At 36.5% G+C, this 26,341-nt stretch overlaps 4 protein-coding genes across 9 annotated transcripts; 2 read left to right on the forward strand and 2 right to left on the reverse strand.

The window, feature by feature from the left end:
* Positions 1 to 588: 588 nt before the first annotated feature.
* Positions 589 to 10,272, reverse strand: LOC140005896 (golgin candidate 5-like). Its single transcript, XM_072047098.1, has 20 exons — positions 9,948 to 10,272; positions 9,545 to 9,751; positions 7,477 to 8,474; positions 6,960 to 7,031; positions 5,704 to 5,778; positions 5,249 to 5,363; positions 4,992 to 5,053; positions 4,852 to 4,899; positions 4,075 to 4,359; positions 3,916 to 3,975; positions 3,642 to 3,725; positions 3,475 to 3,540; positions 3,296 to 3,394; positions 3,001 to 3,219; positions 2,196 to 2,310; positions 1,891 to 2,111; positions 1,677 to 1,736; positions 1,463 to 1,576; positions 921 to 995; positions 589 to 803 (listed from the first exon to the last, which is right to left on the reverse strand). Exons 2-20 carry the CDS (start codon positions 9,699 to 9,701, stop codon positions 768 to 770), a joined length of 2,961 nt encoding a protein of 986 aa, XP_071903199.1. The 5' UTR covers positions 9,702 to 9,751; positions 9,948 to 10,272; the 3' UTR covers positions 589 to 767.
* A 1,139-nt stretch (positions 10,273 to 11,411) lies between these two features.
* On the forward strand, positions 11,412 to 18,301 carry LOC113742310 (protein tesmin/TSO1-like CXC 6). 5 transcript variants are annotated; one of them, XM_072047104.1, is made up of 10 exons: positions 11,412 to 11,700; positions 12,898 to 13,135; positions 13,984 to 14,076; positions 14,443 to 14,620; positions 15,485 to 15,645; positions 15,796 to 15,892; positions 16,501 to 16,547; positions 16,648 to 16,739; positions 17,194 to 17,571; positions 17,941 to 18,301. In XM_072047104.1, the coding sequence occupies exons 2-10, from the start codon at positions 12,936 to 12,938 to the stop codon at positions 18,069 to 18,071; spliced, it is 1,377 nt and encodes a 458-aa protein (XP_071903205.1). In that variant the 5' UTR covers positions 11,412 to 11,700; positions 12,898 to 12,935; the 3' UTR covers positions 18,072 to 18,301. The 5 variants fall into 5 exon arrangements, with proteins under 5 accessions (XP_071903205.1, XP_071903204.1, XP_071903207.1 ...); XM_072047103.1 differs by lacking the exon at positions 11,412 to 11,700 and adding an exon at positions 11,890 to 12,658; XM_072047106.1 differs by lacking the exon at positions 11,412 to 11,700 and adding an exon at positions 11,890 to 12,658 and having other exon boundaries at positions 16,504 to 16,547.
* Positions 18,302 to 18,788: 487 nt separating this feature from the next.
* On the reverse strand, positions 18,789 to 22,723 carry LOC140005897 (protein CURVATURE THYLAKOID 1C, chloroplastic-like). 2 transcript variants are annotated; one of them, XM_072047108.1, is made up of 7 exons: positions 22,494 to 22,714; positions 22,271 to 22,384; positions 21,068 to 21,159; positions 20,404 to 20,490; positions 19,596 to 19,658; positions 19,362 to 19,399; positions 18,789 to 18,961 (listed from the first exon to the last, which is right to left on the reverse strand). In XM_072047108.1, exons 2-7 carry the CDS (start codon positions 22,371 to 22,373, stop codon positions 18,904 to 18,906), a joined length of 441 nt encoding a protein of 146 aa, XP_071903209.1. In that variant the 5' UTR covers positions 22,374 to 22,384; positions 22,494 to 22,714; the 3' UTR covers positions 18,789 to 18,903. The 2 variants fall into 2 exon arrangements, with proteins under 2 accessions (XP_071903209.1, XP_071903210.1); XM_072047109.1 differs by lacking the exon at positions 20,404 to 20,490 and having other exon boundaries at positions 22,494 to 22,723.
* Positions 22,724 to 24,710: 1,987 nt separating this feature from the next.
* LOC113741465 (uncharacterized) lies at positions 24,711 to 25,898 on the forward strand. Its single transcript, XM_027269000.2, has one exon. It carries the CDS (start codon positions 24,933 to 24,935, stop codon positions 25,743 to 25,745), a length of 813 nt encoding a protein of 270 aa, XP_027124801.1. The 5' UTR covers positions 24,711 to 24,932; the 3' UTR covers positions 25,746 to 25,898.
* Positions 25,899 to 26,341: the final 443 nt, after the last annotated feature.

A 26,341-nucleotide genomic window follows, 5' to 3' on the forward strand; every position in this document is an offset into this window, starting at 1 on the left:
TGGTGAAAGAAGGAAGAGACTCAACGGAACCATCCATTTTAAGAAAATAAATACTGCACGTGGAATTAGTATTTAATGTTGATAATTAATGATAATTGTACACCTTACGGGGAATAATGTTAGCAATTAATGATAATTGTACAATTAGTTTCTGTAGCTGGAAATACATGGAAAAGAGAACAAGATACGTGACCGACCCAAAAAAGAGGAGTTCTCCTCGTCGTCCATTAAGAAAAGAAACACAATAATGATCCTTCTTTTGTTCTCCTCCCCAACACACACAAACCCCCCCCCCCTCTCTCTCTCTTCTTTCTCTCCTCTTCATCTCTCATCTATATATTTCAAAAGATGATAACCCATTTTGATTATCTTGAAAGCACAACCCAAGTTGTTCCCAACTTTATTCATTTCCGTCTGAAATTCAAAATGATAACAAAGTCAATAGAAACAAGTGATTAATGTACAGCATTGAGAAAAGTTGACTTCAGTTCTACACTTGGATCCATGAAAATTTTATCAATGCTGCAAGTCCAGAGCAAAACACTAAGCTTTACGCTGTACAACTTTAGACCAAAATAACAAAATGAATAATACAGTCAGTACAAAAGCGCGCGTTACATTTCTTCATGCAAAACACAAAGTATATGGAGCACAAAGTAAAACAAAACAAAATCTCCTTTTTGCTGACTTGTATGCGAAATGTATCGTTGCATTTACCACAAACATTTACTACAAAGAAAGTATAGCCGAGGGAACAAAAGCCCCCATTAAGTAGCACCCATCGTCGAACTCATTACCTGGATCTGCATGCAAAACACAAGCAAGTCGAAGTCCAATGTATTACAACTCCAGAACACAAGGGAGAGAATGCTAGTTACAGACTTACGGTCAAGAACACTACAACATGAACGATGAGATACCTTATTTACAAGCAAGTTTACTTGTTCCCTATACATCTCCTTCAAGTCAATAATGTCGGCACGGAGTTCTTCCAACTAAGCAAAATCATTAATCGCACAAGTTAGCATATAACTAAAAATAAGAAGAGAGCGGTGTTCTGTAAGCCCAATACATGAGAATATAATGTTAGCATATACTGCCGCTGATAACTAATGCTCAAGTTTCTCGTTAAATATTGATGGATGTTGCAACCGTACATTAACAACATCATCCCAGAAATGTCAGGATTCCAGAGCCGATGTAAGAATTTCCTCAAGCAAAGGAGGCATTGGTAGAGTCCATCACTACAAGACCAATCTCAAAACCCAACTACGCCTGTGAAATTTTAACCAATGCATTCGACCTTCCATACCAAAACTATAGCTTACATCTCATTTTTCACAGAAAAGAAACAGAATGGAAGTTCCATCTCTAGAAAGTTACCTCAAGAAAAAGCACCAGAAAAATTGTATTCTGTACCTAATTTATATTCAAAAGTCAAAAAAGAACAGAAATGATCTACCTCCTCATCACGTTCACCCATTAACTCAAGTGCCGACGAATGTCTTCTTCGTAATGCCTCTAGCTCCGCACGTAAGCCAGGCAATAAGGCAGCTTCAGTCCGTAATTTTTCGCACTGCCACAAACATATTTAGTGTTCAAAATAAGAGTATGATAACATAGAAAAACAGAAGGGAGGGAGGGGGGGAAAAAGAAAGTTCAAACACAAAACTCACCTGGGCGGTCATTTTAACCAACTCCTCGGCTAGGGAATCACGAATTGATTCCATAGATGCCTAGAAAACAGATTTTAAAAATGTAATTAAAGGGCACAGTCGAACCCCCCCTCCCAAAAGACAGTCAACAATAAAAGTGAAGACCAGGTTCAACAAGAATGGTTTTTATGGCCATAAACCTTCCAAAAATTAATTGGGGAAACGTTCCACATACCAATCGAGACATGTATGAGGCAAGCTCCCCTTCCTTTTGTCGCAATGCAGACTCAAAAGCTCCAGGTGTCATGCTCTTTATGTAATATGGACTCAAGGATCCCTCACCCTGATTTCTTCGTTCGGACAAATTTTCAGATGAGTCTAAAGATGCTTGTAGGAAGTAGCTTTCCTCCATGCTGCTCAAGCTGCTAGCACTTGAAAGCTTGCGAATCAAATTTCCTGAAAAATATTATCAGTATTTGCTTAAAAATTGATTAGGGGCTCATTCACAAATGCTGCATACTTTACTAGGACTATAAATACCATTTTCTATAGGAGGCATTTGCTTTGTTTTAGGGCTTTGATCTGATAGAACAGAAGATTGAAGCCGAGCTGCCCTTTCTTGATCCAATCGTGCTGCTTTCTCTTTCTCCAGCTCCTGTCAATCAACCTAATCATGAAACTAGCTCGTGGGAGGAAACTTTCAAGCAATACAAATTGAAAACCTATATTTCATCCCGCTACAAATTTATCTGGAAGTGTACCAAGGATGCAGAAATTTTATGAATATCAGAAAAAGATCTTTTGCAGCACACAGTTCTAATTTTTTGTAATTGTCAAACATGAAATCACAAATAGAGAACTCTCAGGTTGACAAGCTTGCTAGCACTATGCAGAACATGGTAGAAATGCATATATTGACCATGCAGGTAACGAGTTTATTTCTTCTTTATATGTTCCTCCTGCAGCAGCAAATTTCTGCAAAAGCACTAACAATTTTTACAATGGCAATAAAAATCAAAACAGAAAAAAAGTCAGCATTAAAGCTGACTAGTAGCATTTATACTATTGTACCATGACTAGTAGTATGGTAATTAGCAAGGACAATGATTGCTCTGAAAATTAAAAGCAAATACACTCTCTCCATTAGGACTGCCTTTCCTCTCCCAAGTCCAGCATTGCAGACTAAACAAGATCTATAAAACATAGAGCTACCTCTCCCCCTGTAGCTGTTCATGTACACGCCATTCCACATTCCTATATTCCCAATGACACACGTATGAAGACCTACTTTAATGCAACTAAACCTGCAGAAGTCATAGACAAAAAGCAAAACCCAGTGTGGTACCTGCTGAAGAAGTTCCTGTTTTGTCATTGCGTCCTGTATCTCCTGCTTGTGTTTCCTCCTAAGCTCTCTAATTTCTTCTTCAAGCTGGTTCGCACGACCTTCATGTGTATCAGCTTCCTCCTTTAAAGCAAGATACTCTTGCCTATTTTCTGCTGCCCTCTGTCTTTCCTTTTCAAGGGACCTTGACAGTTGTGTCTGTTCGGCTCTGAGACATGATATCTGCAAGCCACTCCTACTCTCAAGTACTATACACAACACACATGTATTAATAACTGTAAGTGAGAAATAAGATAACCTGAGCTTCAAGAACGTTTATTCGAGATAAAGTTTGAGATAAGCGTTCATTAATTGATCGCTCCCTTTCATCCGCAGCAGCAGCTTTGGCCTCTGCTTCCTACATTGAATGCCGGAATTTATTTAGTAGTCTTTCACATCAAATGCCAAAAAGTGCAGAACATAGGCCATTCTGAAGACCTGAAGTCGTGAATTCAAGGACCTCTCAACTGCAGCCCAAGTTTCAGCCTTTCTGGCAGTAGTTTCCTGCAATTATTGTGGGAAGAAGTCAAGCAATGAAAGCATCCAAACAATTAGATGTACATATCCCAAAATTTCCAAAATCCTTATGGTTTCAGATGTAAAACCTGTATAGCTTCAATCTGCCTCAGAAGAGGCCTGGTAGATTCAGGTACTTGAGAAATTAGCTCCTCGCAGCGACGCTCACTAGCCTAGACACAATAGCATCATCGAGTCAGTAGGAAACCTATTGCTCAGGCAAGAAAAAGCTTGTCTATGTCTGAAATACAAAACTCCACGCATGCGTGAACCCACAAAAACACGCACACATACCATATAGAGGGGCAGAGAGGGAAAAAGAGAGAGAGAGTGTGAGAGAGAGAGAGAGATTAAATATCTAACTTGATATCGCTTTTGAAGATCCTCAATGTCTCTCTGCAGCATGTCTTCTCTAAAAACTGCCTAAAACACAATTCAGTAATTCATTCAATGGAGCCAAGCATCTTAGCATTCCAGGGATTCTGGAAAGATGATTAAAAACATGAACGCTAAGAAAAATACTTGCTGCTCTTTTCTGCTGAGAGTTTGTCTTAATTCTTCAATTGTTTGAACTAGCATAGCTTCACGCTCCTCAGCTTCCCTTAAACGGCTTTCCAGTTCAGTTCTGGCTTCATTGTTAGCCCGTGCTTCTGCTAATGCCTCAGCTTCTTTTGCAGCAACCAGAGCACTCGTGTAGAATTCTTTTTGGGTAGCAAGCTCTGCTTGATGTTTTTCTATAGTTTCCTGGAGTAGTTTCTCGGTTGCTGCCTTATCCTTCTTTATGCTCTCTACTTTGTTCTCTTCAACCTGCAGGAGGCTCAATTGATTAACAACTATGAAGCTCAAAATAAGGTATCACAACACAAGCAGTTATATTACAGAAGCACCAGATTAGCAATAAACAAGTGAACAAGCAGAGACTTGTGCGCATCAAGCTACTGCTTCCCTGGAAGAATAATCAACATCCCATTGCTAGGTAAATCAATAAGGCGCCACATCAAATTTAAGAGAGATAAATGAAACATAAAGCTACAACCTACAATGACACCCACTAACATATCAACAATGATGATGCATGCTACAATTACTCTTGCAAACACGTAACCTGAAAACGAAATATAACCAATATCATCCCCAGTTTTACAATTTCCAAGTTTCTCAACAACCTTCAATGGCTCAGATATAAAAATTGAAAAAAAAAGGTTATGGCAACCGCCACCCACCACCCACCACCCCCCACCCCAAGGAAAAAAAAAACTGTTGTTGATTGAAACACCTTAATAATAAGAAGCAAATTACCTCTAATTTAGTAAGCAATCCTTTCTTCTCTTCTTCAAGCTCTCTTACCTAGCTTTCATAAGAAATGCCAGAATTGTTAAAACTAATGCCATAAGACCAACATAATCAGCCTTTTACAGCTGAAAACCAAATAAGCATACCTGTGCCCTCAATTTTCTTATTTGAGACTCTTGAGCAGCTTGTTTTTTAGAAAGTTGTTCACCTGAATGAAATAATTTAAGTTGCTATCAGAATTCCCCAAAGTGCAACTTTACTCTATTAGAACCACATAATAAAACACTCCATTGCAAGTTCAGATTATACATATCTGGGTTTATAATGAAAACGTAGGTACAGGATTAAATCAACTGTACTCTACTAACACTACTTTTTAAGCCTGCTTGTTAAATGGTCAAACCTTCATCCATGACTTGTTTAATAAATTCATCTTTTTCCTTCAAAAGAGCGGCAGCATCACTTTTTTTAGTCTGTTCTCTGCGCAGTGTATCCCTTTCCTTAGTGAGAGCATAAACCTGAAGTTGTACATAACAAAACACAAGTACAAAAAATATAATGCATTAGTCAATTAAGAAGCATATGTATGATGACGAAATTAAAATTATATCAAGCACTATCAAGGCTCAGATTGGCAGAATTCAGGAGTCCATTTCTACCCTTGCTTAGAGAATAACTGCAAAGATCAAACCATGCAACATTGACAGTCAAATTGGAAATGGAACTTGAAGATGACAACAAGCTCACATATGGATATGGTGATTCTTTGCAAAAGAAGGGAAAGGGACAACAAATATTTTTCAAAGAAAAAACAGAAAGTTCAGTAAATACAGACTTGCATTTACATTAAAGACATACCTTCCTCTCAAGTGATGCTACCCTATTATGGTACTCCTCCCGCAGAGATTCAATTCCTTCTTCATTGAATTTTCTCTAGAAAAAAGAAAAAAGATTTGCTATCACTTAAAGGAGGGGAGGAAGAGAGAGAGAAAGAGAGCACTAAAGGCTCAGGTATAGGCATAATCATAAATTAAAGTTGCAATTGTGGAATAGAAATGGTACAAAAAGAAGAAATCGCTTCAAACCACCCTAATAGGTGCCTGGTAAAATTGAATTTGTGCTGGAAAAATATTTAGAATTGCATTCTACCCAAAAAATGTAAACTTTCTTTGGAACTATTCTCAGTGTTCTTCAGATCCTTGAAGAAATTTTTTTTGGCTCATACATACTTTAAGTAAATAATCTATTTCCAGAGTCAATATTCATGTCACTTATCCCAAAAATCACTTGAGATCAACTAACTCAACTTTGAACTTTGTCCTCGAATTGATAACAAAGTAATGTTGCATCCTTTCCAGAGATTTTCTTTTGCCTCCCAGCCCCACCCCAAACCAAAAAAATTTGATAAAAGAGAAAAAAGAAGGAAGCAATACCCCAACCAGACAGTATATTTGTCCTTACAAGATAAATTTTCTGGACATACTTATGGATGTGCCCTGATATTAGGTCAACAATTTTATTCCTCTTTCTTAGGTTAAATCTTGCAGATATATTGGCAGACATAATTTCTCATTCTAGTTTAATGGTAAGATACAATTGATATATTGCTTTATGATGGCTTACAATTAATATTTTAGCCTAATAAAATTTATAAATCCACACAAACTGCTGAATAAAATCCATTCACACAGGACTGTATATATGGGAGCTCTCAGTTGAACATTCTGAATTTGGTTGTATTCTAAGAAGAATTGTACCGGATAATTTAAGAAGCAAAAAGAACAACTAAGACATTACATATGATGAAATAGCAATACAAATGGCATTTTATGTATCAAGTGCTGCTGCTTGTGATGACTCAAGAATTACTTTGATGGTCAACCATGAATCATAATTGTATATTCCTGGTCAGTATTAGGTATACAATATACAGGGATTGTAAGCAAGGGAAAGAGAATGCACAAACAAGAAAGGAAAAGAAAAAACAAGCACAATTAAAAACCAAAGGCATACATGCTAATGACACCACAACTTACAAGTTTGTAATGACCAAAGAAAAATATACTGTAAGAATGAAATAGATTAAGACATGGACATTGAAAAGGTATACGTACCCTCAGATCCTCAATCTCACCCTTTAGTTGCTCATTTTCATTCATCAATTTTGCAATTTCATCAGCTTTTGCCTGGAAAAAGATAGAAACAAAGTCATTGGATTATGGCATTAAAAAAAATTAGCACAAAAGGTTCACATCTTCATGTGTCATGCCTATTCAAGATGCTGGAAAAGGTTTAATTAGATTGTCAGTAAGATTATTTCATGCTGATTGGTATGGCCAATAAAAATGCATCAGAAAGCCTTCTTGGTCAAAAGCATGATCCAAATATTAAATAGTAAATATTTTTCTCTCATAAACTACAAATCCATGGACTTCAGTATCCTAATGATTTTAGTTCCAGAAATCAACCCATCCTCTCTAGACTGGAGCAAACCGCATATCCTACTCCTAATTACCAATTCTAACTTTCCCATTATATCCAGGCATTGACAAACATAACAACTTTGCCAAAAGTGCAGCAACACCATTCTGCACCAAGAAAAGTAATAGGCCAGTGGGGAAATATAAATACCTGAGATTGCCTGGCAGCTCCTTGAAGTGCAGTTTCCATCATTTTCATCTCCTTCTTCACCTTCTCCAATTCAGTTGAATCAGCAATACTGGATGAGTTGCCACTTGAACTCAAACGTTGTTCTTTTGCATCAATCTCATCATCAGCTTTCTGAGTCATCTCAACAGCTTTAGTTGATTTTGGTTCAGAGACCATATCTGCCAACTCTTGTGTATGATGAACAACGGGAAAGTTTCTTTCTGAGGATACTTCTGCATTTTCAGTCACATATGTTGTAACAGAATCTGAAACAGCAAGCTCTACACTTCCTGAATTCTCTGTTATCACATCTTGTGCTTGAAATGGAAAAACTTCCCCTGCGACCTCTCCTACCAGTGTCCTCTGGTCCTCTGTGCTCTCCTCCACAGCACCAATATTATCCAGTCCATCCAGTACAAGGGCTGCACCTGCTGCTTGATCTACAGATTTCATGGAATTGGGTTCCACTAACTCCGAGTTTTCAGAAGATCCTTCTGAGCCTTCCTTTAAAGGTTCTTCTAAGCTCTCCCTGGAAGATTTTTCTGAGCTGTCCTTTAAAGGTTCTTCTGAGGTCTCCTTCTGAAGTAGGTTAGGTGAATCTTTTTGCTCTACATTTTCAGCATTTGTCTCAGACACTTCAACAGGCAATGGTGATGAATCAGTTGCTGTTTCACTAATTTCTGCCGCAGGCATCTCATTTTGCTCTCCACTTGAAGTTAGTCCTTCTTCAGCAGTAACTGGATCTACAATATCATTCTTTCTTTCTTCCCTCACTTCAGCATGTGCAGTTTGTTCTACTCCAGATTTGGTCGAGCTATCAGGCTTGGCCAATTCTTCATCTATCATAGGAGATGAGAGAATTGATGATTCAGGTTTTCCAAGAGGATCCACAGTACTAACCCCACCTCTTTGTCCCATGAAGGACATGACGGGATCAAACAACGCTTTTCTATCATTAGCTGAAGGCCATAATCCTGGAGCTGATAAAACAGTAACCATAAAATAAATGGTTGAGAAATCAAGTAGGTCCATGACTTATCTACAACTTTTGTCAAATTATAGCATGTCATCTTTATTCTGAAATTATATAACCAAAATATCTTAAAATACAGAAACTTGCAGCTGATGCCTCCAAACCATCTATTTTACTCAATTATGTAAGAAGTATTGATCTTACTCTAATGCAAATCCTTATTATGCTTCTTTCTTCCAGTCATTGCACTCAAAAATTGTACCTTCTAATATTGAAGTCCATAGATTCCACGTTGCATAAAAAGTTGATGTTAAAAGTTTCTTCTTTTATGGAGCTGTTTATCCAAAGTCACGACCAGATCCTCCATTGCCATCAAATTCCTTGTATGTTGTAAGGCCCGACAAACCCCATGTTTTCACACATACATCTTTTTTACTTTTTGGGTTCTATTAGTTCTTCAATTTATTTTTTCTCTTTGCATTATCTTTCTTTTTTGTTTCTTTTTTTTTATTTGTTGTTTGGGAGGGAGGGGGTTTGCAACCACTCCAATTGATCCACCGAATAACATCATAAGAAACCATAGCGTTTCATTAATGTCTCTGTGCCTTTAATGTCCTTATGTAAATGGTCTGCACACATAGCAGCTGTACTACAATGAGAATGGTAAACACTAGATGGTTTTAGCCCAAACCATTGATCAGCCTTAATTTTTGGTACAGTATAAATCTTTTTTTTTGTCTGTGTGTGTAAGTGGAAGGTCTCAATCCGGGGACTTCTTACTTACACTCCCTTCCCCATACCACCCAACCCATCCCCCCCCCCCAACAAAATCATCACCAAGGTTAATTGCATCTAACTCGTGAGGATACACAACTCTAAACAGGAAATGCCAGATATCCAAATCCACTTGCAAACATTGACAGGCATTTTTTTTTAGTTTTTAGAACTCTCCCATAACTGTTTAAATTTCGTAACTAAGCTCATTAAGTAGTGACACTAAACAAAAAAATCTAAAATCACATTAATAGCATACACGCACTGAACAGAAACAAATAAAAAACATTAAGAGATGCCTACTTTCGTTGCTGCTGCCAGTGGTGCCATCAGATTTCTCCTCAAGGCCTAGAGCGCTATCGAAATTCTTCTCGATATTCTTGACGCTCTCACTGACTTTATTCAAGGCCCCGGCGAGATCCAAGCTCGATAGGGACACTTTCGCGCCAAACCAAGACATCTTCAGAACGATTCAATTGCCTCTACTATCAAATCACCCAATCCATAAACCTAGAAAAACAATCAAACCAGTTAGCAAGATCAATTAAGTTCACATCAAACGGAAAAGCAATTAACTTGCACAAAATTGGAATAACACATTAAAGAAAAGCAATAAACTTGCACAGAATTGGATCGCTGAGATCCAATATCAATTGTGTTATTAACAAAACACAACCTAAAACATAAAAGGAAGTTTAGATTAAACCTGAAGGTTTTGCGAATCAAATTGGGGTTCAGTTAACGTGGGCGCGGCGTCTAGGGACCAGAAGGCGACGGAGGAGGAGGAGGAGACAATGAGTTTAATTTGGAGTAGATTGGGACCAGAGAGCTAAAAGAGGGAAAATGTAGGATGGAAAAAGGGATCGACACTGAGTTGGAGCTGCCGCTGCCTTGTGCGGTGCCTGTGCCTGCTATTTTAATCGGTGCCAAAAGTTTATTCGCAAATCGAAAGAGGAGTAAAATTGTGGGATGAATGTGCTGTTGGTGCTCAAGAAGGTGAAACGGGGCAGGATCGATCTGGTCCCTGTTCCACACCAACTTTTTCTTGTACTTATATTACCTTTGCGGTGGAAGGAAAAAAAATAAAATTAAATAAGCCAGGTTAGAGTTTTATGCATTTTAAAAATACACTATTCACGTACAGTATTTTCTTTAAAAATTTATTTCAAATAATCTACTATTCAAACACTTAAACCAGCATAAAAGTACTACAGTATTCACATACATCACATAAAAGTACTACAGTATCTTTTTTAAAAAAATTATCTCAAACAATCTAGTATCCAAACGTTCACCTTTGCAAACAACATTGAACCAAATTTTTGTGGGTGAAAAGGAAAGGGTTGGATCGGATGGTAAAAGTGCTATAGTATTTTTTTCAAAAAATTATCTCAAATAATCTACTATCCAATCACTCGCTTTTACAGGATAATATTGAACCAATTTTTTGTCGCTAGATAGGGATGAGTTGGGTTGAATGGAAATATGAAAAAGATTATAAGTAGGAAATTCTAAATTTAAAAAAAAAAAAAATTCCTTCTACATTGTCAAGTTATAATTCTTAACATGTGTTCCTAATTGTGTGTCAATTCCTTGATTAATTCGTAATTTCTCATTAATTTGCAAATTGATGAATAAGTTGAAGATAAACCACTATCATACAATAATAATAATGTATTACTTTTTCTTTTTTGGCACACAGTAATGTTAGTAAAAGTGCAAAATACTCGTGATTATGTATTGAGTTTGGATTTGAATTTATTATAAATAACAATTACGGTAATATTAGATTGAATGAAAGAGGCAATATAATTTACCAATTACTAGATGAGTTCCTTTTTCATCATTTTCGAACTACTATCATTTTATAAGCAAACAGTAGTATCATTATAGAGACGAAACATCTATTTGCTTTGCAAATTACTAATTTGATTGGACAAAAATGTACACCATATCAATACGATCTCTAGATTGGTATTTCTCCTAAAAAAAATGATGTATTAGTATTTAGCGTTAACTCAATATGTGCCATCTTAAAAGGCAAAAATACACTTTTCAACCCCAATGTTTGATCTATTAACCAATTTTGTCCTCAAAATTTTACATGAAACACATTGCATCCTCGAAATTGCTTAATTTTGGTCCATTAAAGACAATTGACAGAATGAAAGGCAACTTGGATGGAAAGTTGGCACATGAGTTTCACGCCCAGTTTCTTCCATCTTCACTCATTCTCTCTCTTCTCCTCTCTTCGTCAAATCCTAATTTTGCAACCACCACTGTAAGCTCTTCAGTCCTTAATCTATTAGAAAATGACAATAACAGACATCGGGGAGAAATTGATCTCAAAAAATGAGTGGCGAAAGTTTTGGAACTTGGATGTTATCAACACTCTTCTACGATTGTGGACCGTAAACAAAGTTAACAACTTGTTGGCTTGGTCAATTCCCAAGAAGAAGGTTTGTCGGTTGTCCCTATGGGTGATAAGAAATCTTTGTGATATGAACATACTACTGAAACTATGATTTTAGCTGACTAATTTTTTTTTTTTTTCTAAATGTCGTTGTTTTGTTTATTTAGAGACCCAACAGGTGCAAGTATTTTAGGTGCATTAATAAATCAACTTGTTAAAAGGAAGAGTTCTTATACACAAGTCACTAAAAAAGATAAATAAGATCGAAGAAAATGTTGAAAAAATGTGAAAGAGGGAGAAATTTTGAATTAGTATAGTTGGAAATACGAAGGAAATATAAAAGAAGGCAAGTTGCTATTAAGTCCAGAGTGATGTTTTGCTATTTTTGCAAAAGAAGATCAGAAAATAGGCTTGATTTATTGTGAAATTGAAGTTATATTTTACAAAAATTGACCAAAATTGTAGTTTTAAAGGACCTATTTTGTTTGTAAAAAGTTTGTTCTCACATTGTAATTGATCTCCCCAAATTTCTTGTCCTTGTTCTGCAAGGATTTTTTTCCCATTTTGCTGGCTAAAATACGATGGTTAGCACGATATGCAACTCATGTCCTAACTTTCTGTTCAAATCGCTTTTCATTCTATCAATTGTGCTTAATCAACCAAAATTAAGCAACTTTAAAGATACAATAATGTATTTTGTGTGAAACTTTAAGGACGTAATTGGTCTAGAGACCAAACATTGGAGATGAAAGGTACATTTTTTCCCATCACGAAAATGTCTTTATCTGTTTTCTTTTCACCTTTTTGAACCAATTTTCAATTTACTCTACCATACAAATACGACACATTTCAAATCGTTGGAGCCAAAAAAAGATTTACCTTTAACGCTCTTCAGAGTTCAAAGTCCTCCCTCACGTTCGCTGCATCAGCTACGGTGGGCGACGATCGATCGCAGCTCATATCACCACCGCCATCCACACGCTCAGCAGCTGAATATTCATCTGGTTCGGAGACCAAAACTCTGCGCTAACTCACCTTTCGTATATCTTCGCCAACTATAAACGTTCCAATCTCTATCTTCGCGTTCATTTACGAAGTTTTAGCTGCGAAATTCCTGAAACTATTTGTAATTTACGATCTTTTTCAAAATCATCCACGATCTTTACATGTTTATCGTTGTATAGTTTGGTAGGTTTTAATCACTGTTACCGATTTTAATTTCCGGCCTTCTTGCGTGTTTTAGAGCTGAAGATACCGAACGAAGTCAAATATTTGGTTTGAATGGAGACAGAAGCGAAAGACTCAAAGTTTCCGTCGCATAGTTTGAGTCCGTCACATAGTCTTCTTAAGCGGCGAATCCACCGCAAATCTCCTATGGTGAAACTAGAGACTTTACCTGAAGGATCAAGTCTGCCGCGGAAGCGAAAGACTTCCTCTTTGTCACTGTTATATCCGCCTCCTCGTCCGCCATTAGCAATACTGTAAGGATCTTTTATGCTATATTTTTTTCTTATTTAAGTAAATGAGTTGTTATTACATACTTTCTCTGCGTTAAGAAATCTTTTTACTTTTGTTCGGAGGTTTTTAGTTTATCGATGACGAATAAATTTGTTGAGCTCCTTATACTGCAAAAAAAATGGGGAATGAGAATGGAAATGTCATGCGAGGACAATTCTCTTGCTTGTTTGTCTAAATGGACGAGTAAAAGAAAAAGCACTATAAATTAGATTTGTTAGAGAAAAATACAGTTTCTTGTGGAAGGGAAAGGAGTAATATTGTCTTAGTTTAGTTTAGTTTCTCAGGATATACTGTTGGGTGGAAAATCAAAATATCAAAAACAAATATCGCCTACTTTGATGGTGAGCACAATGACAAAACAAAAATTTTAACTCCTGGTTGTAAATTAGTAAATATTCTCCTCAATTTCAAGGACAGTGGATAGTGTTGAAGACACTGTATTTGGACATTTGCGTTCAAATTCAAATCAAAGAATTCGCTTAGTATTCATAACCTGACTTTCAAGCTCCAGAATTCAAGTAGTAAAAAATTTTCCAAAAAAAAAAATTTGTTGATTTATTTTACTTCTAATCCATTTTATGCAGTCATTATTTTGCTTTTGTTATACCTTTTCATTTTTACTGGATTCATTCAGCAGCAAAATAATTTTTTGTGCAATGTGAAAACAGATATGCTGAATCTTAACCATATCTTTGCAGTCAGCAGTTGTAAATGTGCTTCCATCTCATGCAATTTTAAGTTGTCAGCTTGAAAGAGTTCATACATCTTTGACTGACAATTTTTATGCATAATTTTTCTCTGGAAAGTCCAGTCCAAAGATAGAATTTGATGATTTCAAGTTGAGAGGTGAAATTCCTGCGAAGGAGAAGCACTGTAAGTGCAAACAGTCGAGCTGTGTAAAGATGTAAGTGCTTCTTCTTTGCCCATGACCTTGTTCATGTTAAAGGAGTCATCTAAGTGATATTCTACTAAATTCTTCCCCTTGCTTTTCACTTGTCTCTCTGCCAGAAAATTTTCAGTTCTACATCTAATTAAAGTTTAGAGTATCTCACATTTTCCATAAGCTGGACCATTAGATTGTATAGACGTGACATTTCAAGTTTCTGTGAACATTGGTTGTATTTTATGCAGAGAATGACAGATAGATGAAACAAAGCAGTATTAGATGGAGAGCTACTACCTATTTGTCTTGACAAACATGTTTTTAAGATGTTTTACCCAACACAATATGTCTTAGCAAACACCTAATGCATTTCACTTGATCGGTTAGGTACTGCTTGTGTTTTGCATCCGGCAAGTACTGTGATGGATGCAGTTGCTCCAATTGCCAGAATACTTTTGAAAATGAGGAAGTACGGCAGGCTTCTATTGGACTCATTTTACAGCGTAATCAGAAGGCTTTCAGGACAATGGTTGTTAGTAGTCCAGAGTGTTCTCAGGACAGTGAGGTAATGTTTTTAGCTTTATCCAGACAAATAATCCTTTCTAACATTATAGATTGTCTCTTTTTAGCTATACGAGCTGCTGAGTTTTATTGCTGAGAAGTCTGTAATATTAGTAATGGCATATTTTAGTGTATCAGTAAATCTACTTATTACTGGCTTTTCAGTGGTGGTAATTGTGATCTAAGTGTTAAGTTTGCGAAATCATGTACAAGTGAATATAGTAGCTTATATCCCTGGAAAAGCTTCAAAATTAGCTCTGACTTTTTCGTTGTGAATGATATGAAATAATTCCAATTGAGTAAGCTCTAAGTTTTACCAGAAAACGTATGGTTTTTGTATGTTTTCCTATTTGAAGGGAATAATGCACCCAAATGTTAATGTTTTCAAGTTATCTTTGTTTTCAATTTCTAAGTTTTCTCTATAATAATAGACAATGATAGCTACATAGGAGAAGAAACCATGGTGATAGCACAAATTCAACTAATTTTTAATTTTTTTTCTGACCTCAAGGAGATGCTGTAGCTTTGCATCAGCATATTACAAACTTTTTTTCGGGTGCAGTGTAAAATAAGATTGTCTACCTCATAACATCAGGACATTGCTCTGAAGTTTCTGTCTTTTCTTCTTCTTCTGCCTTTTTTTTTGGCAGTTATTCTTTAAAATATTATGCAGTTGGCCCTCATTAAAGTTGGTTATAATGCCTTGACTTTCTTAGGAGCCCTGTTTGGGTTTTCTGGTGTAGATTTGATCATTATTGTATAGATAAGTTAGTGAATCCATCTTGAAAGGTTATTTTACATTGATATTGGAGATTTATATCTGGCTGTATATTAAGGAGAAAGGGTCTCTGACCTCTTCCAAGTGCAGAATGGAAGAAAAAATGCTTTAATTTTGGTCAGGTACATAGGCTGCTGCTGCAAGAGATCACGGTGCATTCAGGGGTACTGTGAGTGCTATCGTGCTAATATCATTTGTTCCAAAAATTGCAAATGCAAGAACTGCAAGAATTCTAGAGCATATGAAGAAATGTAAGCTCTCTTTTATTGAAAAATGCTAGCATAATAGCTTTCTTTTAGCAGACAAATCCTGCTATGATTAGTGTTGTTGTATCCTCTCACACAGAAGCTCAAAAGAATCAAGAAAGTTCTTTATTAGTGTTGTTGTATCCTCTCACACAGAAGCTCAAAAGAATCAAAAAAGTTCGAAGGCCATGAGAACTTTCTTGATTCACATAAGAAGGAGCAGCTCGACTGTATGCTTCCACAAAGTTGGCCGGTAATAACTCAAACTGTCTTGGATGTTTGATTGAGGAATTACAAGCTTTTCTCTGCGTATAACATTAACTTTAGTTAGTGGTAAGGCATCATTAGTTAGCAATCAGCCAACAATTGGAAATTAAAAGTCCTTGCTAATTGTATGTCCATCTACTTACAGTAAGATTACTTTTACTATGTTCCTGTAGAAGCAACTAAGTTTTGGCTGATTTCTTGGAAACTTGAGGGCAGGGATGAAGCTATAAATTTGACAAAGAGCAACATGACATAAGCTTTAGATAGATTTAAAACATGAGTTACTGAAGTTTCCACTAGAACTAGTTGCAAGTTTGACAAGCAGAAATTTCACTAGTCCACGTGAAATTATCTAATACACTATTGATGAGAAAATTGAAAAAGTCCAGGTTCTAATTTAGCAATGTCCGCTTCTAAGGAGGACATTTTTTGTTCTTTTACTCTTGTTCAACTCTACAGAGCCATGTCCAACTATTTCAAGTCCGCTAGACTGATCCATTTCTTCCATGATATGTTGTCAACTTCATGATCGCTTAAAACATTTGCACGGCTTCTTCTTTTCCTTCCTCTAACTTATTGCTTTACCCCCTTTAGCAGATTTTTAGAGAAGCAGCACAAGGTCCTTTGAACTTCCGCTTCAGGTTTAAATCTAATTCCACTTAGCTTGAGATGGCGGAGCTGAATATATTGTGCTCATTCATTTTTCAAATGGTACTAATTGGTAATGCTAATCTGTTGAAGATCCTTGTTGGCTGAAATCATTCAGCTGCAAAACTTGATGGAGTTTTGTGAATTATTGATCGTAACATCAAAAGCTGTTAATAGCCTTTCAGGTCAGTTTCACACGTAAATGTTCTTCTATCAGTGGCATGCAAAACTCCAGTTTTACTTCCCTCTCAGGTTGCTTGGTTTTATAAAATGCATTTTCATGATGTCAATCATTCAGTAGGTTTTGAAAGGAATTAAGGTTTTGCGTGGGAATTATTACAGGTCTTGCTGTTGCTTTTCCAGAAAATTTTACTTTATATCGCTTGTTTGGCAAAAAAAAGTTATGCATTCATTTATTTAAAAAGCTGTCTTTCTCTGATAGTATTTAAGTTAATGAAACTATCACTGTTCATCTGCTTGTCAAAATCATACTCTGATTCCTAACTTCAACATGAGCAAGAGTAGTCGCGATTAATGTTGTGAAAACTTTGGAATTACCTCCTGTTATACTCGAAAGCAATTTTAGACTCTCACTAATATTGGAGCATTTTCTGTCCTATCTGCACTCATCGTATCTAGACAAAGGAAATCCTCTCAATTTGGAAAACCTGAGTCACGAACAGATAGTGAACAGTTCTTCTGCGCAAATGGAGAGCCAGGATGAACGATCTGAGAATCAGGGATCTAAGCAGGACAACAATGCAAGTCTAGCTCAGATTGACGTGCGCTGCCAAGATTCCACCTCTAATGCTATCATACTGACAGAGAGGCCAAGGTCACCAGAAACTCTTCACTTGATGCGCAACGAGAAAGACATGTCGTTGTATCCAGATGCTTCATCCGATGTGGCTTTAAATCAGGGCTGCTATTTAGATGTTTACATCGAGCAGGAGAAAGTTGTACTCGTAAAACTCCGGGATTTCCTTAACAGCCTCATCACTAGTGGAAAAGCAAAAGGTAAGGTTCTCGCGCCCTTGAACAAGAGAGTTAATACCATCAGCTTGTATTGGAAAATTGTGTGCTGGCCCCCTTTCCTCCCATCGCCCCACCCCGCCTCCCCACTACTGTCCTCTCCCTAATAGATGCCGTACTTCAGATATTTGATGTCTTTGCTAGTGGATTATGTTGCATTCAACCACTTTGTGAGACGACAGAATTTGTAAATGCACTTATTTCAAGTGCAGCATTTTGCAAATGCAAATACTTGCTCTCTATGTAACTTCCCTTGCTAATCACCACATGGTGCTCGTCAAGGGCTATCATTGGCACCATCTACTTTCCTTGCCAGTCTTATGTTGCTAATATTTGTTTCTAACAAAATTGCAGATTCTGAGTTGTTAGCAGGAGCCAAAAAAGCGAATGGAAGGGAAAAATTTTATCCGCAATTTTGTGTTCTAGAATCAGAAATGGAGAAACATGAAGAAGTGGTTCAAAGCTTACAGCATAAGACTTGGTAAATTCCCCAATTTCTGAAGCATCCAGTGCCAATTTTAAAAATCTGAAATGGGAGCTTGATGAAACGGGTAACCATAAAAATTTGGGTTGTAGAACCTATTGTGTAAGGAACACTGAGTACTTCGAATGCAACAGTGTCTGCTGCAATCTGAGTCGGACGTTTGTGAATCGTCATAAAAGTTGTTTAGTTTAGTCTCAACTATAAGAGACGACGAGCAATTCATGGTTGCTATTATTCTTCCGAACATAAATTTTATAGTTCCAATGAGGAAAACATGCCAGAGTGTCCCAGGCTATGAATCCGCTTGAGGAGTTCCCATCTTACGGTCCGCACTCTTGTCACCTTCGAGTAAGGCTGCCTGTAACACACGGAATGGTCCTGGTATTTTCTAGTACTAAACTAGAAAGGATAGAGAATACCAAGACCTAGAGAATGAATCATTTCATCTCTTTCTGGAGTGACCAATGTAAATCTGCTTTCCGGGATTGACAAGAGCGTTAATGGGCATCGCCGGATTAATACCACGCATACCAAAATTCCAGATCAGCATACACAGATAATCTTTAATGGCTCAAATTTTCTCCAAAACTGGCTGTCAATCTCTGTGGTTAAAGACTTGAGAAAATGCTCTCCAGTCGGCTAAATGCTTCAGCCAAGGATCCGGCATGTTGGGTGTCTGTAATGAAATAGAACATGTTCCCACTCGTTCTCATAGCGCTGAGCTAAGAACAGAGTATTATGCACTTATGTTGATTTGAATGTCTATCGTTTAAGAAACATAAAAGGAGACAGGATATATGTGTATAAATTCATTGCCGTATACATGATAAACGCTATCGGCCGCCCAAGATGTCTGATAGTGACTTGTTCGCGCTGCGAAAAAACTCTTCCCTGAAAAGAAAATGCAGATAACAAATGTAAGAGAGTCTGGGAAGTAACATCGCACTACAAGAAAAGATTAATGACGGGTATAATAATACGGGACTCTGTTAAGGACGACTAGTGGACAAGATACGATAAAGAAACAAACACAACTAATTTCATTCACAAATGTGAGATGAGTAAGGTGGTCATGCATCTCTTGCTGAAAATGCTCACAATTAATCAAGTGGCGAAATGAGAACTCTTGTATGCCAGAGAAGGCGACCGGCATCTGAACACGTATAATCTTAATTGTAATGTTATATTTCACAGAGAGCCCTCGTCCCTCAACCAAGACCCAAACAAAGGGAAACCGGAAAACAAAGGAAAAATATGGTTGGCAAATGAAGTTAGTAAATAAACAACTTACCGATCGGGTTTGAATAATAGATTACGATAGACGAACCACTGAAACAAAGCAGAAAAGGTAGGTTGTAAGCGGAAAAGGATATAGAGAGTAAAAAATTGTAGCTTTCTTTCAATACCCATGCAACCATATAGAGCACCCACAAGAAATGGTCTCATGAGATTTATTATCTCATCTTTCTTTTAATACTCAAGCAACCATAAGAAACCATATACTTTTTCAAGAAACCATACTTACAGAAGAAAATAGTATCCCGACCAATTCAAGTGCAGTTGGGATGAGAGGGAGCTTGTCGATGGCCTAATGCAAAATTCACGACGTGTCAGAAATTTAGTAGTTTCACAAAAGTAAAGAGTTGACCATACGTTTCCAACAAACAAAAGATTCACAGAAAAGCATCCATCTTGGGCAAGAAAATACAAAGTTGCACTATGCAATCTCATAAGACAACTCCAATAGCAAAGATTATCCTCGTCAGACTGTCAAGAGGAAGGATCTCCACTGGCAGAAGAGCAATAAAAGGAAAAAACACAAATGAATGTGAGATGACACTAGGATCTTAGAAGGATCTTAGAATGTCATTTCGTCTTTATTTCTCTAAGTAACACTTTGTTGGACTCTTTAACTGTTCGTATCAATTGCCTGCTAGGATATGCATTGCACGGGAAAGCATTCATGCCTTTTTAAAGATGGAAACATCACAGGAATATCATGGACTGGTAAGCTGACACATGGAAATTGCTGTCTCTGATATCAGGGTTTTGAACCTAATTACAAAATCTCAAGTTTTTGCTGCATTATCCCAAACATATACAGACAAACCTGGATTACAAATCCCTGTCACTAGCAATTTCCACGATTTATTTCCATGGTTAAGGAAAAAGGGAAGTAAATCAATTACTAAGGCAAGTTAATCAACCCCAAGTTTTTGCTGTATTTTACCAAAAATATCCAGACAAATCTGAATTATACATCCCTGCCTCAATCAAATTCCATAAACTTTTTTTTTTCCATGGTTAAGGAAACAAGGAACTGAATCAATTACCGAGACAAAATTCACAATTGCCCAAAGGCCCACTATTGCGGAAAATCCCAACCCAATTACAGCAATCCGATCTTCAGATTTCTCCCACTGGTAAAAGAAACTAACAAAGTTAAGATGGTGTCAAGAAAACAATTACAATATGAGCATGAAAAGCATACAACCAACTCTTAAAAGGCAAAAGGAACCAGCGACTATGCTGTTTGATTTTCATTTTTTATCCTTCTATTTTTTCTTTGACAAAGACGAGAAAGGGGAATTGGGCAATCCCTGAACAACAAGCCCACTGGGGAGGATTAATCAGTTTTTCTGGAACTATCTAGTGGATACATGCTATCTGGGCATCAGATGAAGCAACATGCTTTTGTTTGGTTCCACAAATGTTGGGGGGGATCATCTACCAACTGCATAAGCAATTCATGCACGAACACAAAATCTGGAAACGGTAAAAGGCAGGAATGGAAGCAAAAAAAGATCATGTCTTAAGTGACACATTCAAGCATTCAAAAGTCAATTCTTTTTGTTGTAAGTAATACCAGTAATTGGTTAGCATATTTGTTGATCTATTACCTACTGCAAAAAGGGATTTTTATGACCCAGAAGTCTGTCATTTTGTGTTTCCCTTGGCACACTGCACTGAAAAAAAAGACAGAGACAGAGGACCTACAACACTTTGAACAGACTTCACAAGAGAGGTTGAAGATTCATCAGAGGTGTCACTTGTAGCCTTTGCAACAAAAGCAAACTGACCTTGCCTACCTGCAAGAAAAATATTACAATAAGTACTGAGACCGAAAAGTTAAATCATTACAATCTCCAAGTCCCCAAGTATATGCCAACTTGAACCATTGAAGTCATATCCACTCACGAGAAAAATGAAAAGCCTCAAAGTTTTTACTCTTGTACAACCTTCTTTAAGTCCTGATCAGATTTTGTTCTGGCCTTTTTTTTTTTGCTTTGTCACATCAAGTATTACTAAAAAGCTGCATCATTCGCAATTTTCTCTCACGACATTTTTCTTCTTTGCTCGTTCTGGCTAATTTTCTGAAGCACGTACCGTGTTCAAATCAAATTACCTAGTCCATTGTTTAATTTATCTTTTCTAGTTACTGACCAGCTTCACTAACAGAAACTTTTTGATGATTAACACTGCTCCAAGTAAAAAGTAGTTGACTTCAAAACTCGTCAAAAATATAAAAAAATATATAATCAAGCATGTAGGAGACAACTTCTTTTTCACTCTGCAAGAAAATCAAGCAATCTGAAACTCTCTAATGCAGCCAAAAAATGTTTATGCATTTCAGGAATAAACTTGAGAAGTTCACCAATTTCCTTTGGACATTCAAGAACAAAGTACTAAAAGTCCATTACTTTAGGGCTCACAGAAAAAAAAAATTAAACTGCCAAAAAGCAAATCTTACACCACCACAAGTTACGCCTTATACTTTGGCACAATGCTTTTCAGTTCACCAAATATAGGTCGCCTTGATGAAATTATGATTCAAATGATGAAAGACATGGAGAAAGAGCGATCATGGTCCTCTACTTCAGAATTTCAATACCAAATTTCAGTTCTTTTGGCGAAACAAATTTCTAGGCTGCCGGAGATTTCGCTTTTCTTCTTTCTTCCAAGTCCAATAATCTCACTTTGGATTCAAATATAGAGTCAGAATTCAGTCAACTAATGTCTAGTGCACGGGAGCTCACAAAAGCACAGAACCATTAACTAGAATTATGCCCAGGAAAAAAAAGAATGAAAAAAAGAAGACAAATGAGCTTACAATTCAGATAGCTCTATCAAAATTCACAGCTTTTTCTTTTCATTTTCACAGCTTTTCTGGCATCAATTAGAAATAAAGAAGTGGCTTACCTCCAATGCCAGGCGCTGTAACTTTCTGAAGAGTACTCAAAAGGAGGTGCCGTCCATTAGCAAACAGTGGTGGAGGAGGCAGCTTAGCAAGAATTGAAGCCATCCAGATGGCAACTTCAGTAAAAAGGGTCAAACATTTTAGACATCAGATAGTCAAAGCAAGTAAAAAAAAGGGAAAAAAAACTGAGTTGCAGATTTCGCAAGAAATGGGCTTTTATTTCACCTTCTTAGCAGGTTGAAGCTAAGAGTAATTCTTAAGAGAACGCAAATCAAAGCAGAGGAAACAACTAGGACTGGGACTGGGCACAGGTGAGTGGTGAGTGAAGAGTAAAGAACACGCAGTGTCGGACGCCACAAACAAGAGGATCTACTAATAGTGTAAAAGCAAAGAAAGGATCTTGGACTCTTGGGGGAGTAGAGGAAAACGAAAACTGATAGGCCAGTCCAGGATCATGTTGGGAGTTAGTGGGGTCTGGAGCTAGCGGGGCATTCGGTTTAAATTGGATTCGATTATTTGAATTCAGTTTTTTTTGGTTATTTTACTTGTAAAATTCTTAATCGCTTTCAATTTCGAATTAGAAATAATCGAATATATCGAATGAATTCCGAAACGGTCATGAAATCAGTTATAACTGAATTGGATAGTAATTTTCACATAATTAAAATGAGATTCACTTGTATAGTTGTATATATTTAGTCATTTATAATTTACTAATTATGTGTTGTATTACACTTTCAATTATTCTTATTTTTTATATAGCTTAAATGCTTAATTTGCAAATAATTTGATTGTTTTCAAGAGTGAATGCTAATATACTAATATGTTGACATGTAATTCATATGCATTCGCTAAAACTGCTTAATCAGAGTGCTTAATTGATTACGTTTAAACAATATTAGTGATTAAAGAATATTAATTTATATATTACATATGTAATGTAATTTTATAGTATACTAATACTTGCAAGTTAAAAGTTACACATTCAAATATTTAATAATCTAAACATGAATGATGAACGAATGCCTAAATTCTAATTACTAACTATGTGTAATATTTAGTATTATACTTATACTTATTATCTAATTCTAGTTATGTATAAAGGAATAAGTATTATAGTATGTATTATTGTATATTTGTATTATTATAATCATATAACAAATACTAAAATAGTATATTGTACATCATTATATATTATTATTAGTACATGATAATACTATATACTATCTATTATTAATAGTCTTTACCTATATAATATTAATACTATATAGCATTTACTTAAATACTCCCCCCATCCCACTTTGATAGTCCTGTTTTCCTTTTTTGTCTGTCCCAAATTGTAATCCACTTTCCAATTGAAGAATGTAGTTGTATTTTAATTTTCCTAAAATATCCTTATTCAATGTAAGTTGTTGTTACTATAAACCTACCCCATTTAATGAGAGTTGATTCTTTTTTTACTATCAATTCAAGTTCCCATAAAGTTGTACTCTAATTAACGTAAGGGTATTTTAGAAAAATAACTACCTAAATTGATTGTTCCAACAAAGTTAACTATTTTTTCTTAAACTGTGTGAAAAAAAAAAATCAGGACTATCAAAGTGGGACGGAGAGAGTATTATATAATTTCATAAACTAATTTGGGATTCGAATCTGGTAATATGGTATTCTATTTCATTTTACCGAATTTGAATTTAAAATTGGTTATTACCAAATTGAAAATTCCATTACCTATTTCATACTATATTAGAATTCGGTGAATTTAGTAAATACCGCTTTTGTATCTAATTACCGAATACCTAATTTCAAATTATCAAATTGAATTTGAAATCTGGGGACATACAAAATCTCCTCACCCCCTATCTGGAGCTTATTCGGTAAATGCAAGAGCGCAAATTCAGTGAAAAATCGCAACGGATAATTGAATTGCACCTTAACATTTATCCAACATATGGGTTATTGTCTACAAAGCAGATATCTAGTTAAAAAAGAATTCTATCTCAACACTGGCGGTTACAAATGAAATTCATTTGGCAGTAAATTTGATGACATTTTTGTGATATCATTATTTAAAGATGGTAAATCAACCTTTTCGCGGTGCCTATTCATGAGTGTTTCATTGATAAAAGCAATAAAGAAGAAGAGATAAGGAAAAGATTTAACAACAAAGGCAAGAAAGGAAAAGAAAATGGAAAGCAGAAAAAGTGAAAGAAAGCAACCAAAATATATTTGTCCAGCAATATTTGCATTACTCCAAAATATATTGGGGTTAAATAAATGTTGATGAAAAAATTGAAAGGGTAGCGGGTAAATAGTAAATGATGTCACTATGGTTTTGGAATTCTTCTCCGAATAAACCCCTGGTAATCAAAATATATTGGGGTTAGGAATTCTCTAAATAGATCACGGTTACGCTTTCCAGCATTAGTAGTGTCCCCTAAATCTGCCGAACTTCAAGCACTCAGTTTTGTTCCCAATTCCTAACAATCCCCCTTTCCCAACTCCCTCGAAATCCTTTTTTGTTAAGGAAAATAATAATATATAAGTTTCAATATTGTTTCTCTCGTCCTCTTCCAGTTCATGATCGCAGGAGAAAGTCGAACCAAAAACAGAAAAACCAATTTCTTGACAGCCGTTTAGCAGCACCACCATTCATCATCTGTGATGCCGAAAGATCGTAAAAAGACCGAGCCCTCATCTTCTTCACATGGTGTGCGGTTCTCCCCTTACACTTCCAACTCAAAGAATCGTGAAAATTGCAAGAAAGACGGGACGGAAGGCTGTGACGAAAAGGGTCGGTGGCGAGAAGAAAGATGTACGATCTGCATGGAACATCCTCACAATGCTGTTTTATTGATTTGTTCGTCGCATGAAAGAGGTTGTCGGCCTTACATGTGTAGAACAAGCCGCCGCCTTTCAAATTGTCTTGATCGATTCTGTAAGTTGAATTCAGTGAGGCCATCAAAATCAACCGGTAGCGATCAGCAGCCAAACAAGTTCGTTCGCTGTGGAGGAAAAGGGAGCCCTGATGATGATGAACTGCTCTGCCCTCTTTGTAGGGGGCAAATTCATGGATGGATTGTCACGGCATCTGCCCGCAGATTTATGAACGCATTAGCACGAAGTTGTCCTTTGGAAACATGCGATTTCTCAGGAAGTTATGCTCAATTAGTGAAACATGCCCGGCTTGCACATCCAGAGGCTAGGCCGTCCGAGGCTGATAAGCAGCGTTTGTCCGATTGGAATGATGCGGAAGACGTTGAGAACGAGTCGGGTGATCAAGAAGATTTAGATGAAACTGAAGAAGTAAAATTCGAAAGATTGCGTCCAGGTGATGATTTCTTCAATCATATTCATTTTGGGGATGAAAACGATACGATTCTTGATGAACATTACTGCATTGAGAATGGTATTTTCAAGTATTTCAGAACGACCACTTCGGGGAAATCCTATGAGTTTGCAATGGTACTGGAGTAGATTGAAGATTGTAATTTCGGACTCAGTTGTCTTTACTTGGAGAAGAAATTTGCGCCAAGAAGAGATTGTTTAGAATCTTTAGATTAAGAAGGGTCAGTCGAATGAGTAAAAGCTTGCTTTTTTATTTCTATTGTTATTCTTTTGTTGCATTCATTCTCTTCTTTAGTAATTTTTTTTGTTTTTTTGGCTTATTTGAAGGAAAATCAATTCATTCATTCAACCTGCCCACAAAGCACACAAAACTCCCTTTCAATGACAAAGTAGATGGGAAATTCAGGAACATTATTATTGTTCTTCCTGCTTACATGTGAAACTAAAATCATTTTAACAATCCGCTAATACTTCTGATCAGATTGCCAATTAACGACAGTTGCTTGTGATTTTCTGAACAATGCTTAAGGAGGCATCGCCCTCTCCCTCCACCTCCAGCCAACAAGCATTGAGAATGTGCCCAAATCCTGAGCAAATTGCAGAGCTTTTATTTCTCAAGATTATTAAACGGGCCGCAGATGTACCTGATTTGGGTTGCTCTGATCACCCAGCCCGGCGATTCACTCGTTGATGGATACGTGTTGAGATACATTAGCCTGGAGATG

This window comes from Coffea arabica, chromosome 4e, assembly GCF_036785885.1.
Source record: "Coffea arabica cultivar ET-39 chromosome 4e, Coffea Arabica ET-39 HiFi, whole genome shotgun sequence".
In the NCBI taxonomy this organism is placed as follows: domain Eukaryota; kingdom Viridiplantae; phylum Streptophyta; class Magnoliopsida; order Gentianales; family Rubiaceae; genus Coffea; species Coffea arabica.